This window comes from Lathyrus oleraceus, chromosome 7, assembly GCF_024323335.1.
Source record: "Lathyrus oleraceus cultivar Zhongwan6 chromosome 7, CAAS_Psat_ZW6_1.0, whole genome shotgun sequence".
In the NCBI taxonomy this organism is placed as follows: domain Eukaryota; kingdom Viridiplantae; phylum Streptophyta; class Magnoliopsida; order Fabales; family Fabaceae; genus Lathyrus; species Lathyrus oleraceus.
In genome coordinates this window covers 546,702,999-546,718,408 of record NC_066585.1, presented here as the reverse complement: position 1 = coordinate 546,718,408, position 15,410 = coordinate 546,702,999, and the positions used below count along the sequence as shown (strand labels likewise).

Genomic DNA, 15,410 nt, shown 5'->3' with positions numbered 1-15,410 from the left:
TGGTCAAGACTACCGTCTCTAGCACCGGTCAATAACAACCCTTTCACTTTTCCATATGCAAAAAAGTAAGTTGTTTAAATTGCTATATCTTTACTTACTTCCTTAAAGTTTATTACCTCAAACTAATTTTGTTTAACTTTTTGGTGTAGATGGTCGGCACGTGGTATGAGTTATAGCAGATGTCCGAGACACTGTATTACTCAGTATCGCAACCTGTTGGATCACCTTCGACCGACAGACGTAAGCAAAATAACTTCATTATTTCGTCATATTATGTTAACTTTTTCTACATTCATTATAATCCTATATTCTTTAACATTTCAGTTCATTTGGCGTCCATACCTTAATCTGGATCATGAGCATGAGGTCAACGCAGAAGACGCAACCGTATGGACAGCATGCACACCGATAATACGGTTCACAACTGTGGAGATGCACAACACCGATCGTGTGAAGCTGCAGTTCGGTATGGTCCAGAATATCCCAGATCCCCTAGCTAGTCTAGGAGAATGGCATATGCGTAAAGTGAACAACCAATGGAACTTCAACCCTTGGCAAACCTTCGCAAGATCAGAGTGTCGCAAGTGGAAGCACCGTCATGACCATGTCTTAACTGACGCAGTCATGCCAAATGAGGTAAAACCAAGTCGTACTTATATGGCTTGGTACAGATCGGTTAGTTTTCAATTCATCGCCGATGATATGTACCTCTACGATCCACGCCAGACAAGTTACACACAAGAAGGATCAACATCTAACCCCCAACAACATTCTCAACCCAGTTTCTCACAACCACCTATCCGTCAAACTTTCCGTTCCACAAACACACAAACATTCAATCAAAATATGTCATTCACCCAACCCCAATACCAAGAACATACCCCATACCACCACCAACAAATGGACCATCAACCTCAGACCGAACATCGCTTCGCCCCCACACCATCACCCTACCAAAGTCGCCTTAGCCAAAACATTAACCGCCCCTCCTCCTACCGTAGCCAAGAAGCCCAAACATCACAAAACCAAAACATCCCACAACCCTATGTCTTCCAAACACCCCAACAATCTTTCCAACCTTTCCTAGACGCATCATTCACACCCATGTCTCCCTTCAACCGTCCCGGTCACCCATCCATGAGTCAACCACACCCCAACTTCTCTGGCATGGGTCATGAGCTCAGCTACGCCGGTACACCATAATTGAATACTGAAGACTATGCTGAGTTGGCTGAATACCTCAACGGATCTTCTCCTGTAGGAGGTAATGACGCTTCTGGAACCTCAGATGAACAAACACCGGTGCAGAATCGTCAACGTGGGTTAGGGCCAAGGGTTAGGGTAGCTAGGGGATGTGGGACCGGAGGTCGGTTAGGTGATCCCGGTCATCACCATTAGGATTCTTTGTGTAAACTCCAAATTTTATTAATATCAAGTCGTATTATATCAAATTTATCTTTGTGTAAACTCCAAACATTAAGTTTCTTTGTCTAAACTCCATTTTGGCAAAATTCACATACACATGTTTTGACTGAAACCCTAATTTTGGGTCAACTACCCAAGAACCTAACTCACTCATTTTTTATGATTTTGAGGTGGGACAAAGTGCATTGCAAAGTTTGAGATGTCTACTTAAATTGTTATGTTGGACAAAATTTCATAATTCAAAAATAAACACATATGATAATACAAAACATTATAGGCCGCATAACAATTGAAATGTCAAAGAGTCCAAGTTCAGGTGCCCATACCTTTCTCAACAAAAATGTAAATGATGCAAAATTTTAGTCCAAATTCATTGTCTTGAAAAGATCTACAACTTTTATGTTTAAGGTTTTGTAATTTGAGGCTTTTATCATTCAAACAAAAGGGCTTGAAGTTGGTCCCTTTTGGCAAAATTCACATACACATGTTTTAACAGAAACCCTAATTTTGGGTCAAGTTCGCAAGGACCTAACTCACTCATTTTTAATTATTTTGAGGTAGGACCAAGTGCATTGCAAAATTTGAGATGTCTACTTCAAATGTTATGTTGGACAAAATTTCATAATTCTAAAAGAAACACATGGGATAATGCAAAACATTATAGGTCAGATAACAGTTGAAAAACTCAGTAGTCCAACTTCAACTGCCCATAACTTTCTCAAAAAAATCCAAATGATGCAAAATTTATGTCCAAATTCATTGTCTTGAAAAGATCTACAACTTTCATGTTGGAGGTTTTGCCATTTGAAGCTTTTTTAAGGGTGTCGCCAAATGAATTGGCGACTCCTCTTAAAAATTACACATAGGCGCCAATTGGATTGGCTAAGGCATCTGCCCTAGCCAATCCAATTGGCGCCTCCCTTTAAGTTTTAAGAGGAGTCGCCAATCCAATTGGCGACACCTCCTAAAAGTGGGGTACTTTGGAATTTTTTTTGAAACGTGGGGTATTTTGAGAATTTTTTCAAAAAACTGGGTTATCTCGGTAAAAAAACCGAGTATTGAAGGAGTTGATAAGAGTAAAGTCTTGTACGCAGGAGTTAGAAGTGAGTTTTCATAAAAATTGTTACATACAATTTTTTGAAAAAAATTATAATTTTGACTATGTTTTAATTTTCAATAATGCACGTATACGTTATAGAATTTTAAAATTAATTTTTTAATCGAGAAAAAAAATTTAAAAAACAGTTTTAAAAAAAATAATTTGAAATGCATTTTTTTTAATTAAAACAAACAGCCATATTTTTAATGTTATAACTCATTTTAATATTTTTTGAAGGACCTGTTAAACCAAATAAGTAACTTATTCAATTTTAACTTTAATAGTACAACTTTAACGAATTATATAAGATTCCACAATTTTATTTTACATATCAATATATATCTTATTTTTATTTAATTTATTGTAATTTTAAATATTAATTTAAATCTTTTTAATTAATATTAATATGAAAATTTTAATAGTAATTTCAAAATATATCTCATTATATAATTATAATTATGAAAGTAATATTAAATCTACAACTAAGAGTAAAGATTTAAAATTATATTAAAAAAAATTAAATGTAAAAAAATATATTGTCACTGTTTATTTATTATATTTTAAAACAACTTATACAAATATTTTCTAAAGATTTTAATTAATATTAACACACAAACATTTATTGTTTAAAAAAAATAACTTTAATATAAATTAGTAGAAGTCCGCATGGATTAAGAATATTTGTAGGATTATATTTATGTTAAAAAATATAAATTAAAAATTAAAAAATTAAATGATATCCAATGTGTAAAACAGTTTTAATTAAAAAAAGTTAATCACTTTATCTTTTAAAGTACAATCAATCACAAGCAAACTTTATACGTATTTTTATAACTTTATCTTCCGTATTTATTTTATGCATTTCTTAATTTATTTTTCAAATATTTAAAAAGTTCAACAAGACAAGTGGACAACGAAAGATATATATTTTGTAAAGGCGAAACATAAAAACAAAATTATTTTATTATTAACACACAATGATGTATTCTTAATTATTAACTCTAAAATTAAATCATTTCAAACCGAATTAATATTAATAACATATACCTAATAACGTAATAAATAAGCTAATAATAAATATGAATGAATGACTTAGTTTGACCTAATGGCATGCTACACCATACAATAAAATCCAATTAGACGATTTTTGTAAATGATCTTCCTCCAATTTAAAGCTAAGAGGCTCACAAACAATCTTCATAGTACGAACTTTTTGAAAATTGAACACATCCTTAAACATGATAGTAGCAGACAACCCAACCTCAAAGTTCACAATTCCATTAGAGGAGGAGCTACTGCCAATGTCGGTAGCCACATCGTTCTTGACATCCATGTTCTGTTGAACTATGATACTATTTGTGAAACCGCTGCTTTGAGAAAAAGGTTTCAAAGGAATGGTGGAGACAAGACTTTGATACTGCTGGTTGTTGTAATTAATGTTAAAAGAAATGTCATCGTAAGAAATACTATGATAACCGTCGTGGTTTGTGACAAAGAGGGTAATGTTCCATTGCGCAGTGATTCTTGAACTTTTTATTTTGAGTGAGTTGATAGAAGCTGAGTTGATTCCAAACTCTGGCATGGTTGTGCGAAAACGGAAGATGAGAAGTAGCAATATAAAAAAGCCAGCAAGAAGGACCATTCCAGTAAAAGCTATAAGTGATTGTATCCAAAATGGCCTCTGAGGGATTGAGGAGGATGCAGATTCTATGATAATAGACAATAAAAATATTAACAGAAAAAATATATACATTTGATAGTAAAAAAGGGTAAACATACAAAAGTATGCATGGTATAGATTAGAAAATACCTGTATCCATATTGGTAATGATCAGAAAGCAAGAAAGCAGCAACTAAAAGAAAGTTAAAAGTGGCATGAGTTAGAATAATATGAAATAAAACTTTACTATATCACAAGAATTTTTACAAACTACACACATAAAACTTAAAGACATATGGGGAAAATTTACCGGTTTAACTTCTACTTCTCTTATTTTATTTGTTGTTTTTTCTATTCATGTAAAGTATTTATAGAGTTTTAAGATGCAACACATATGGAAGGAAAAAAAGAAAAAGATGTAAAATTGATTATGAAATCAATCAATAATTAAATTGATTACCATTATATCAATCTCTTTCTATTTAATTTATTTATGTTATTATAGTTTTAATTAGATTTAGGATTGATTGTGAAATCAATCGACTATTAAATTTAACTACCATTGCATTAATCAATTTCTTTTTATTCTATTTATCTTATTTAGTTTTATTTAGATTTAGGATTGATTATGAAATCAATCAACAATTAAATTGATTACTTAAAATATCAATCTCCTTCATTTTATTTTATTTTATTTTAATCTTATTAGAGTTTTAATTGAATTTAAGATTTTTTTTCTCAATGAAAATATGTAGACATGGTAAGAAAACTCTTTTTGTAAGTATTTGTTTGAAGTCACTCCACGTTTTACGGGAAAAATCCTCTTTTATTAATTTTTAATGTTTGTTAGAGTTTAGCACAAATTATACGAGTTTTTGAAAATATTGACTATTTTAATTTAAATATTTGAAAGATATGTTAGAAAATTTTCACAATTATTTATTTTCTAATTTTTAATATTTGTTAGAGTTTAAAATATGAGTTTGGAAAAATTGACTATTTTAATTTAAAAATTTAATTTCGAAGCGGAAATGGGATAGAGCGTAAATACTCGAATTTGTTTGAGACAAATTTTAAATTTAATTATATATCTTTGTTTTTTGTTTGGGACAATGAATAATTATCTAATTGGAATTCAAGTATGAGAATAGTGAAAACAAAGCTCGTCCTCGTCATGTGCCTTTGACACGCTTAATTAATAATTCGGATTTGGTGAGCCGTGTGATTTTACTATCACTTTTTTTTTATGTTTAGTATATATTTGTTAGAATTTATCACATGATTTTTTAAAAATAATTTTGGGGCTTGTAATTCTTAGAAAACTATTTTATTTTTATTTTTATTTTTGTGTTTATTTTCTTTATGATTGGGATGGAATTAGATAAAAAAATTGATAAAATAAAAATGTTCCAACAATTTAATATTTAGCGTATTTTATTTAGATATAAAAATAGATTTAAAAAATCAAATAGACAAATTAAAGTATCACTGATGAGATATTAAAAAACGTTTTTGATATATATATATATATATATATATATATATATATATATATATATATATATATATATATATATATATATATATATATATATATATATATATATATATATATATATATATATATATATATATATAATTTTACTTATATATTTCTAATCATTCATATAACTATATAAATACATCAAAGATATATTTGATTGATTAAATATTAGTAAAAGATAGTTATATTTGATTTTCAATTACACTTAATTGTACATTTATTTTTGCACTTGATTATAGTTATTTTGTCATGTATATACCACAATCAAATGATTTTAGTATGATCCCTTTTATAAGATATTTTAAAATAAAACAAATTATATTTTCCAAAATAGTTTTTATTATAAAAAAAAATATTAGGAATTATTTTAAACTTTTTAAAAAAATTAAAAGGCTAATTTTGACATATAGTAGCATAGATTTACATTATTTAAGAATAAATCATAATCAATATCAATTAAGTTTTCAAAAATAAAATAAAATCCATGTTTTCAAAAGAATATATTTATTAAAAAAATTATTTAAACTATTTTTTTATCCAAAATTATTTTTAAATAAAAGTAAATTATATTATACATATCATTTTAACCTAATGTTAGTAAGAAACGTCCTCCTATTAAAGTGTTATGGTACTTTCCAATAATTTTAAGGTTAAAGAGACTTTTTGCTAATATGAATGACGCAAAGAATATTAGATGACATGCAGATGAAAGAAATGTGATGGAAACATTCGCCATGTAGCTGATTCTTTGTAATGGAAGAAAATTGATTCATTGTTTCTAGATTTTGGCCTTGAGCCAAGAAACCTTAGGCTTGGGCTTTCCACATATGGAATGAACCCCAATTTGAGTACTAACCATTCTTTGTGGCTTGTTCTTCTCACGATTTACAATCTATCTCATTGGTTATGCATGAAGCGCAAGTATATGATGTTAAGTATGATGATTTATGGACCAAGACAACCAGGAAATGACATAGATGTTTATCTAAGTCCATTAATTGAGGATTTAAAACTTTTGTGGGATAAAGGTGTTGATGTTGATGATGCATATTCTGGTAAAAAGTTTAAGATGTGTGCAATGTTATTTTGCACAATTAATGACTTTCCTGTATATGGTAATTTGGCTGGATATAGTATCAAAGGACATAAAGGGTATCCTATGTGGAATCTAATACTTGTTTTCATCAGCTTGAGTTTGGAAAAAAGATCGTTTACCTTGGGCATCAGAAATTTCTAAAACCCACTCATCCTTATCGTAGATTGCAGAAGGATTTTAACGAAGAGCAGGAGCTTGAAAGCGCTCCTATACCTTTAACTGGCGATGAAGTTTATCAATGACAAGAACACCTTACTGTTGTCTTTGAAAAGAATAAAGATGGTCTCGTTGAGAGAAATATTTGGAAAAATAGACTGGTGTTCTTTGATCTTCCATATTGGTCTAGACTCGATGAAAGACATTGTTTTGATGTGATGTATGTGGAGAAAAATATGTGTCATAGTTTGATAGGAACACTTCTAAAAATTCTAGGCATGAATAAACATAATAAGAACTCTCGTTTAGATATGATGGATAGGGTATACGACAACAAATGGCTCCAGAAGATAGAGGAAAAATATCTTATATGCCTCCGGCATGTCACACTCTATCTAAAAAGGAAAAGAAAAGTTTTTGTAAGTGCTTGCATGATATCAAAGTTCCCCAATGTTACTCTTAAAACATAAAGAAACTTGTATCAATGAAAGATCTCAAGTTAATTGGCTTAAAATCTCATGATTGTCATGTCTTGATGCAACAACTTCTACCAGTGCCTACTTCATATGAAGAAGTTGATAGAGATGATGTACATATTATTCGTAACAATCATCAAGAAGAAATATGGTAAAATTAACAAGTAATAATTTCATATTCTTCATTCATAATTTATTGTATGTTATAATTTCTAATGATGTTATTTTCTAACAACTATTATTATTTGAAATTATAGGTGTTTAAAGTCAAGACACCAAGAGATAAGACACCAAGACAACAAGATAGTACTATTTTATGTAATGATGTGTATATTTTAGGTTGTTTTGTGCCATTTTGATTTTGATGTAATATATAATTTTTGGTTCCTAATGAAATTGTGTCATTGATATAATATAATTTTTAGTCTAATTCAATTCAAAAATGGATGTATTGATGTTTCTAGTCTGATACGATTCAGAAATATTCAGGTTAAAAATTTGAGAATACTATAAAATTGAAAAATATATATTAAAAAATAAACAATATCACAATGGTTTTTAATTTAAGTGTTATTATAAGTAGAATGCTATCTAGAATAATAAAGTGCAAGAATGGTATTGTTGGGATTCGAACCCAGGACATATAAATTATTTCACAATGGTTATTTTCTTTACCCATTGTTATAAGTAGTGTGCTACCTAACTTATAACCACAATCACTCTCCTATTATGGAAATTTGCATACATACAATCACATGCTACCTAACAACGGGCGTGAAACCGTCATTATATGTGTTTCACATCCGTCATTATATGTGTTTTCCGTAGTAGGGGGCAAACTCTCTGAATGAAGAAGAAATAGTAGAAGAGACTACTAATGATTTGAATGAGACTTTGGTGATTGAGAAAGAGCAGTCTGATGATAGAAAGGAGCAATTTGATCTTAATCATGTTATTATGGAAAATAGTGGTGAGAGATCCCTATGATGGTTTGCATTTTGATAAGAATAATAATATGTTAATGATTAAGATAATTCTCCTGAGCCACATCAAGTATAATATACTTTAGTAAAGAAAAAATATAAGGGAAGGCATAAACTTACTCATCCAAGAATAGAAAACATTGATACTAGGCTGACTATTAAAAATCTTTGTGGTTAAAAAACTTGATTTGATTTTGACTGTTGAACCAATGATTGCTTCTGCGCATTTCCTTGCCATGTTTCTTAAACAAATCAAACATAAATATTTTCATTATAATTTAGACAGAATCATGATTCAAACCTATAGATTTCTTGTGAAATAGATATGGATCCTTTTTGTGCAATAACAAAATCATATTGGTTGACTTTGCTTCTCTAACAAACTTCTTCTTTATTAAGATAAACACGACATAACTTTGATTCTCCATCAACCTTCTTCATTATCGAGAGTGGTAAGACCTTGATATTGTTAGCCTTGATTTGATCTTTGTCGTGGATTATCACTCCATTTGAAACTCTGGTAGTTTCTCAATGTAGGAGTGTGTGTGCTCGATAAATGGCTATTTCTTTGCAAATTTTTTATGACAATTGCTTCTTCTTCTTGGAATATTTATGATTTGCATTGGTTATTTTAATGACCGTAATCGCACATTAGAGCTTGTTGTACCTGTTTTACTTGATGATATCCCTTTTTGAGATATGTTAGTTATTTGACCATTGCGTCAAATTGATATTTCATTCGATTATGGATTTATAACAATGCATTTTAAGTATAAAATGACCCATTTTCATTTGTTTATAACTTTCCCATAGTCGTAGAGAGATTCAGTCTCTCATTTTTCTAATTCAGTGATGTCTGCCATCTTGTCTATATATTTGTTGGTTGAATATAATATTCTAGAAATATTGTTTTAATATCCTCTCAAATATTTATCATTCCACTTGGCAATGTCTTTATCCATTATTTTTCTCTATCCATAAGCGTTAATGCAAATAATAAAAGTATCTTTTGAATTTAAGTTATTTCAGTTAGGTTGCAAAACATACATGTCTCTTTGAAACTTTCTAGATAGTCGAAGGGATCTATCTGTCATACCCCAAAATTTGCCCATTAATATTTCAAGACATTTTTCAAGGCATTCCGAATCATTTTTATGACACTGATCTCAAAGGAACGAAGGCCCAGCTCACGAATGGCCCAATCCAGAAAATGGCCCAAATTGGCCTGTTCGCTACACGCTCGCCTAGCGAACGTTACGTTCGCTACACGCTCGCCTAGCGAACGTTCGCTACACGCTCGCCTAGCGAAGCAAACGTTCGCTACCAGCTCGCCTAGCGAGGCTGACAGACAACAAAAAATTTCGGGCTTCGTTCTGAGCCCATTAGGTCATGAAAAAGGGCATTATAAATACCAGCACTTCAGTAATGAAAAGGAGGACAAAAAAGGAGGAAAGGAGAAGCAAACCCTAGCGCTCACAGACGGAAAACCCTAAAGGAAACCCTGAAGGAAAAGCCGGCGGCAGCAAGGTCACTTCCGCTCAATTCGATCCGATCGGCCAACTCAAGGTTACAATTCGATTGCAAACAGGTTTGCATTACTATTATCGCTTTATTTTCTTAATTTGCATGTGATACCGCTTTATGTTCTTAACTTGCATGTGATATTATAATTAAATTCATAAACATATTTGAGGTTTTGCATGTGAATTTAAGTGTGCCTGAATATTGTGAATGCTGAACCATGTAATTATGTGTTGAATGCCATAAGCCATGCCGCAGGTTGAAGTCATACTGTTCTGAAATTCAAAACCCGCAGCCGCTCGCTAGCACATCGCTAAGCGAGCATGTAGCGAAGTGTTCGCTAGGCCTTCGCTAGGCGAGGCAGAGGCGAACGGGACAGCCATTGATATTTGTTATGTTCTATGCATAACCTGATCTATTCTATGTTAATTATGCACTGTTTTGCCTGACATTCATGCTGCTGTATTTTCTTTTGCGGTGTAATCTTCGATTACACCCCGATTTGGTATTCTAACCCGTTTGCTGAATTTTGCCAAGGTTCACAGGTCCCAGGAAAAGATTGCCGTTAGGTCTTCCACTTTATTTGTGGGATACCCTTGTGGAGACCCACCCTAAATGGCTTAATTAATTTTGATGTGTTAATTTTAATGTATTAATTTTTATGTATTGAGTTTGATGTGGAGATTCACCTTAAATCACCTAATTGACTTTAAAATATGGCCTTTAAATATGTGATCTTGGACCTCTCTTTGCTGCCCTACGATATTACGGTATTACGGTCATGTCCCGCGAATGTAGGGATACACTTAGCAAAGACCCTTCGATTAAATCATCATAAAATAAATCATGGTCCCTCGGATGTTGCCTTCGAAGATATGATTTTGTCCCTCGATGACCCTTCGGTGTAGCCTACGGTTAAATGATGATTGTCCCTTCGAATGCTAAGGTATCCTTACAACTGTTGCCTTCAATGACCTATCGATGACCCTACGATGACCCTTAAATATCCAAAGGGTAAAATTACTTACTTCTCAATAGTAAGGACAGTTTTACCCTCACAAGGATAGGAAATGCCCATAACGACCTTAGGAAGGTATAACTCTCAATTACTGGATCATAACCTAAAATACTTTTTACACCTCACACATTTCCAAACTATTTTTTTAAACAACTTTCAAAACTAAACGAGATAACCACTTTGTATACATTCATACAAGAATCATTACAAAGTTAAATTCTCTTTTCAAAACCTTTTCTAAACCGCTTTCAAAATCAAACGAGATAAATACTTTGTATACATTCATACGAGAATCATTACAAAGTTAAACTCTTTTTCAAACATTTTTAAGCAATTCACCAACACTTTTTCAGACAAAGATATAAGTGATCCAGCAATTAAGAGCCCATGGATAACCATGGATACAAAGGGTGCTAACACCTTCCCTTTGTATAATGTACCTCCCGAACCCAAAATCTATTGAGGTCTTTCCTGTTCTTTTCCACCTTTCCTTATTGGATAAAAGAAAAGTCGGTGGCGACTCTTGCTATCCGCGACATTGCGATAAAAAGCAAAATACCCCAAGTCAGTTCACCGTATGACAGAACTGGCGACTCTGCTGGGGACTTACAAAGAGAGGTTACCTTAAAAACAAGATCACTTATTTAAAATTGTCTGATTTACTTTTAAGGGATTGCTTGGGTATTCTTGAGTGAAAGATCCTACACCCGGATCTAGTGTACCTTAGGTAAGTAGCAATAGATCATCACGACTATCCGGCGTATACTGGAATGGTTAAAATGATGGCTACGGTTAATGTGACACTTTGGTTGTCCTGATGTTCCTCATGTTACTTGAGGAAAAATTTGGCTTCCGCGTGGTGTCGTCAAAGCATTAACCAGACCTTTAGAACCCTAATTGACTCATCCTAGCCATTAGAAAGTAGTGAGATAACTAGCTTCGGTTCCGACTGGGGTTGGTTGATACTCGATACTACACTCTTTGAGATTGGACTTTAGGGAAGCTTTGGTCAACCACTTGGTGTTGCACTGAAGTGGACTTAAGGAAAGGTCAATGATTTGAGATCCTTCTAGAACCCGGTTACTATTCTAGGACAGGTTGAACCAACCAAACTTCAGTGGGGAGGGTACTTACCTATGGAACTCATGCAAGCCTTAAAACCTAGGAATGATGGTTGTATGACTTGTTTGTGCTTGTTGTTTACTTAACATTATAACATCATGACACCATGACATCATAACATCATGCATTGTACTAACCACTTCGAGGACTTAGGGATTTAACTTTGCTCTGTTTTGTAAAAAAAAAAAAAAAAAAAAAAAAAAAAAAAAAAAGTTTCCTTTTTTTGTTGGTTCACGTAAAGTTAAATTCCAAAAGTCCTTGAAAACATTTCATACATTGCATAGCATAACATAACATTGCATAACAGGTACTCTAAAGGGATCAATGTTCTCACGGTTTTCCTCCAAGCAGAAAAATGGACCTCGAACAAATTGTCAAAGATCTCCATGCTCAGAATGCTCAACTCCAGAAGATGATCTTGAACTTATCCAAGGGGCAGGAAGAACTGAAGGCTCTCTTGCTCGAGAAGAAAAAGGACAAGAAACCTGTGAGTTACATCAACCCGGGAAAAAGGCTTAAAGGACAGGCCACAGGAGTCAAAATCAGAATTCTGAAGGATCAAGAAGAGGAAACAGAGACAGATTCAGAAGATGAGAATGTTCTCTTCAACCCTGAGGACGACAATGAAGATTATGAGAATGAACAGTGCTCTCCAAGAGATGGCAAGTACAAGTTGCTAGAAGAACGTATGCTAGCTATGGAAGGCCAGAAGGCGCCCGATTTGGATTTCGAAAGCTTGGGACTGGTCTCCGATGTGGTCATTCCTCGCAAATTCAAGATCCCCACTTTCACTATATACGATGGGGCATCTTGTCCTCAGATGCATCTGAGAGCTTATGTGAGAAAGATTCAGCCGTATACCACTGATAGGAAACTATGGATTCATTTCTTCCAAGAGAGTCTGTCTGGCACACAGTTGGAATGGTATTATCAGCTCGAGAGCTCTGACATCCGCACCTGGATTGATTTAGCGACAGCTTTCTACAAGCACTGCCAGTATAACTCTGAACTAGCGCCTACCCGGCTACAGGTGCAGAATATGACTATGGGATCTAAAGAAAGCTTCAAAGAATATGCTCAAAAATGGAGAGACTTGGCTGGCAGAGTCAAACCCCCTATGACTGATCGAGAATTAGTGGACATGTTCATGAGCACACTGACTGGCCCATTCTACAGCCATCTATTGAGAAGTTCCTCATTGGGTTTCACTGAAATTATATTAACAGGTGAACATGTTGAAAGCGGCATTCGAAGTGGAAAAATACAGGCGGCTACCTCTGATCCTCCGGAGACTCCTGATGTCATCACTGCTCCTCTGCCAAATCATGACGAGACTGTCAATGCTGTGGAAGATACTGATAACGATTATGACTCGGATAGCTGGATTTTCCCAACAATTGGTGACGGACTCAATAATTGGAAGGCTGAAGACACTATCCCGATTTCCTTTAGTCAGGAGTAATTGTTATTGCTATTTTAGTGTTTTAAAGCATTGTGTCTATACCTGGGGCACAGTAAGCTAATTTTTCAAAGGGTTTTGTCATTTTCATAAGCATATTCATATTCAATAAATCAATGGACCTTTTTTGCATTCAAATATTGCGCTCTTTATCTTTCCTGTAATCTTTCAAACAAGCTATGTTTTCTTGCACACACTCACGTAACAATTTGCCGATCCATATCCACTCTGGATCCTGTTGGTAATGACTCTGCTACTGTTCATTATGACTTTGAAAATCCGATCTACCAAGCCAAGGATGGAAGGGAGGAAGGTTGTGAAGTCCCTGGAGAACTTGCCCGACTACTGCAAGAAGAAAAGACCATACAGCCGCATGAGGAATCAATCGAAATTGTAAATCTGGGTACTGAAATAGACAAGAAAGAAGTCAGAGGTTTCTTGGGACACTCGAATTACATTGCCCGATTCATTCCACACTTGACTGCTACCTGCAAACCCATCTTCAAATTACTAAAAAGGAAAAATCAAGAGATGGTATGGAATGATGAATAACAAAATCAGGAAATATCTCCAAGAACCTCCAGTTCCGATGCCACCTGTTGAAGGAAGACCTTTAATCACGTATTTGACCGTGTTAGAAAATTCAATAGGGGGTGCTGGGGCAACATGACGAGTCTGGTCGAAAAGAGCATGTCATACACTGCCTTAGCAAAAGGTACCGACTGTGAAACAAGATACTCACAGCTCGAGAAAGCTTGTTGCGCTTTGGCTTGGGCTGCTCGCCGACTAAGACAGTATATGTTGAATCATACCACTTTATTGACTTCTAAGATGGATTCTATCAAATATCTATTTGAGAAACCTGCTGTCTCCTGAGAGAGTTATCACTGATAATGGTACTAAACTGAACTCTGCATACAGTTCAAAATAAAACACCCTAACTCTTCTCCGTACCGGCCAAAGACGAACGACGTCGTGGAGGCTGCTAACAATATCCAGAATATAACAGTAACATACAAAGACTGGCATGAGATGTTACCTTTTGCTCTTCATGGTTACCGCACTTCGACAGGGGCAACCCCTTTCTCTTTAGTCTATGGAATGGAAGCCGTTTTACCAGTGGAAGTTCAGATTCCCTCTCTAAGAATTGTGAAAGATGCGGGCTTAGATGAGGATGAATGGATTCAAACTCGACTCGATCAGATCAATCTGATTGATGAGAAGAGGCTCGCGGCTGTTTGTCATAGGTAGATATATCAGAAGCGCATGACCCAAGCATTTAACAAAAAGGTCAAGAGACAGGTGTACCAACTTGGCGACTTGGTGATCAAGCGTATCATTCTACCACAAGGTGATCCCAGGGGCAAATGGACTCCCACATACGAAGGGCCATTTGTAGTAAGAAGGTATTCTCTAGTGGAGCCATGATGCTTGCTACAATGGATGGCGAAGAGTTCCCGCATCCCGTGAACGCAGACATAGTCAAGAAAATACTACGCATAAAAGAGACCCGCTAGGTCGACGTACCTAGGCAAAAGTAAGGGCATCCCGGCGAACCAAAAGGGTTCGGGCAAAAATTAGGGATAAACATATAAAGACGTACACCCGGCAAGTCGAAAACCTGAAAAGGCGGCTTGAGCAAAAAAGGGTATCCCGGTGGACTGAAAACCTGAAAAGGCGGTCCAGGCAAAAATTAGGGATTAAAGTGTATGACTATGCCTCATTCTCTGTCTGCTTCAACCAAGTTCAAGGGACTGAACAAGCCAATCACTTCTATCCGACAGCAGGATATGAGATGCTTGAAGACATAATGACAGTAGTGGAGTTAAAATCAACAGGATTTTTCCTCATA

At 34.2% G+C, this 15,410-nt stretch overlaps 1 protein-coding gene across 1 annotated transcript; it reads right to left on the bottom strand.

Moving 5' to 3' along the window:
- Positions 1 to 3,626: 3,626 nt before the first annotated feature.
- On the bottom strand, positions 3,627 to 4,344 carry LOC127104937 (uncharacterized). The gene is made up of 2 exons (XM_051042076.1): positions 4,335 to 4,344; positions 3,627 to 4,231 (listed from the first exon to the last, which is right to left on the bottom strand). Exons 1-2 carry the CDS (start codon positions 4,342 to 4,344, stop codon positions 3,627 to 3,629), a joined length of 615 nt encoding a protein of 204 aa, XP_050898033.1.
- Between the last annotated feature and the right edge of the window lie 11,066 nt (positions 4,345 to 15,410).